The sequence below is a fragment of the Vulpes lagopus genome, chromosome 3 (genome assembly GCF_018345385.1).
Source record: "Vulpes lagopus strain Blue_001 chromosome 3, ASM1834538v1, whole genome shotgun sequence".
Lineage (NCBI taxonomy): Eukaryota > Metazoa > Chordata > Mammalia > Carnivora > Canidae > Vulpes > Vulpes lagopus.
Window position 1 is genome coordinate 89,136,651 of NC_054826.1, and position 2,579 is coordinate 89,139,229.

The 2,579-nt window shown below is 52.8% G+C and overlaps 1 protein-coding gene across 1 annotated transcript; it reads right to left on the reverse strand.

The window, feature by feature from the left end:
• Positions 1 to 1,321: 1,321 nt before the first annotated feature.
• NUPR2 (nuclear protein 2, transcriptional regulator) lies at positions 1,322 to 2,209 on the reverse strand. The gene is made up of 2 exons (XM_041749883.1): positions 1,868 to 2,209; positions 1,322 to 1,603 (listed from the first exon to the last, which is right to left on the reverse strand). Exon 1 carries the CDS (start codon positions 2,168 to 2,170, stop codon positions 1,874 to 1,876), a length of 297 nt encoding a protein of 98 aa, XP_041605817.1. The 5' UTR covers positions 2,171 to 2,209; the 3' UTR covers positions 1,322 to 1,603; positions 1,868 to 1,873.
• Between the last annotated feature and the right edge of the window lie 370 nt (positions 2,210 to 2,579).

The window sequence follows — 2,579 nt, forward strand, 5'->3', positions numbered from 1 at the left end:
TTAAATAGCTTTTGGGAAGATTAATCTGGACATAGTACCTCTGAGGCACAGCAGGAGAGTAGGGAAAGGAAAAATCCTGAAGGACAAGACAGTGGCAGTGGGGACATTACTAATGTCAGTGCTGCACTAGCTTCAGCAGCACATAGACTAATAATGTGTCTGTTACGGGGATCCCTGGGTGGCGCAGCGGTTTGGCGCCTGCCTTTGGCCCAGGGCGCGATCCTGGAGACCCGGGATCGAATCCCACGTCGGGCTCCCGGTGCATGGAGCCTGCTTCTCCCTCTGCCTGTGTCTCTGCCTCTCTCTCTCTCTCTCTCTCTCTGTGACTATCATAAATAAATAAAAATTAAAAAAAAATAATGTGTCTGTTACATACTAGGCACTAAGAGCTTTACATGTATTACTTTCCTTACACCTCACAAGAACTCTTTAAATAGGTACTATATTATACCCATTTTACAGATAAGGAAACAGATAACTTGGAGTTTAAGCAGCTTGTACAAGTTCGTACAGGTGTTTGACTCCAGAGCCAGGACCCCCACTAGAGCACACCACCTGGAGACATTTTAAGAATATAAGACTTTGACAATAGAAGAGGGGGTTGTGTTCTGTAAATTTAAAAAAGTTTATTGAGTAACTTATGTGCCAGGGTCTTAACTGTATGAGATGTTTTATATGTTTAACCTATAACCCACGGTTTGGTAAGGTGATCCAGGATCATTCCCATTTTACAAATGAGTAGCCTGAGGCTTGGTGTAACTTAAAAATAGTTACCTCAGAAGTTTGCTGGATGCCACAGCAATGAACACTCACAGGATTAAAATTCAGGTTGCTCCTTCCAGTAAGCACCACGTTTCTTTCCTGACCAGGGACTCCCTACTGTGCACAGAGACCTAAAAGAATGCACACTGAAGAGGACAGCCACTCTGACATACTGTGTATAATTTTTAAGCCACAACTCAATTCTTGTTGTTGAACATGGAGTTTCGGGATGGTTCTGAATCAGAGAATATTGCCTACAGTAGAGGAAAACTGATGCTGTAAGGAGTGAATACTTTTGAGTATCTGCAATAACTGGTCTTTGTAGAATCCCTTCTATAAAACGAGAGTAGCAGCGTCCACCTGAAAGGATTGTGAGATCAGCAGTGCAGAGAACCTAGCAAATGTTCAAAACACACTATTACAACGAAATGTATTCCTATTCTGGCAAAAAATATTAAACTGCACACTACATCTATGAAATCTTGTACAGATTCGTATCTTTGTTCTCCCCCCCCATTCCTCTTTACGCATAAGACAAACTTATTTGTTCACTTTTGGACCTGAAACGGAAACGAGTTACCGTAGCAGCTGGAAAAAACAAAACCAGAATTAAAATGCCACTCTTGCTGCTTTTAATTAAAAACCCTAAAAAGGCATACCCACTTGGACACTTGGATGTTACTTAATTAACAATCAGTAAGGGAAAGATACTGAAGCAGTAAACTTAAGCGATGTTGAAAAGAAGTGATGTTGACCAACATGGATTTTCTCCCTTACGACCAGTTACAGCTGGAGTCAGGGAAAATACTTTTATCAAGGCCTTCGGGTATCCTGCAGAAAACTGACAAAAAGAAAACTCTCTTTAGCCCATGCATAAACACTGGAAGTAAATTCTCCACTTCTATTTTAAAAAAGATGTTTCTGCGTCTCCCAGCCTCTTCTCCCAACTACAAAATCCGGAAGGTAGTTCTACGTTATTCTGAGCGCAGCCCAGATACGTTGGCGTTAGGGGTCCGGCGGCGCCAGGCCAGCGCAGAGCGGCCTCGCGAGGGGGCCGGCGCGAGCGGGGCTTCCCGGGGGGCGGGGTCCGCGGCCGCCCACGCACCTGCGCTCAGGGGAGGCGAGTGCGCGCCCTGGGCTGCAGCTGGCGCTGGCGGCGCTTGCGCTGGCCGTTGACGAGCTTCTGCGCGATCTTGCGCTCGTGGCCGCCGGGCACCGGCCAGTTGGTTCGCAGTTCCCGCTCGCGCCGCGTCCGACCCTTGCTGCGCCCGGCCCCGCAGGCCGGGAAGTCGCGCAGGTAGTAGTAATCCAGGCAGTCGCAGGGCTCCTCGTCCGAGCTCCCGGGCGGCCACCCCTCGGGAGGCTGCGGCCGGACCTGAGCCTCTGCGCCCAGAAGGGCCGCGTCCATGTCTCCCGCCCCCGGGCCGCCCGCCCGCCCGCGCGCGCCCTTCGGGACCGCCCTGCCCGCGGGGCGGGGCGGGGCTTGCGCCTGACGTCACAGAGCCCGAGGGCGTCCCGGCTCTCCCCGGGAGAGCTGCGAGCCGCGAGCCCGCGCCGCCAGCGCGAGACGGGCCCTCGGCAGACCCGGCTGAGCGCTGGGAGCCTGGGGCCCGACGGGTCGCCCCCGAGCCCCTACCGCGGCGACGGAGTGCGCCGGGAAGGCGGGTCTGCACCCCTCCGGGTACAGCTGCGGTTGGGGGGGGCGGGGGGGCGTGAGACGTTCGCTCCTGGAGGCCGTGTCTGGTATCCCAGCGCTGGACTCCTAAGACCTCTGTCCGTGTGAACGGGCCAAACGTGTCCCGGGGCTCCTGGGCGGC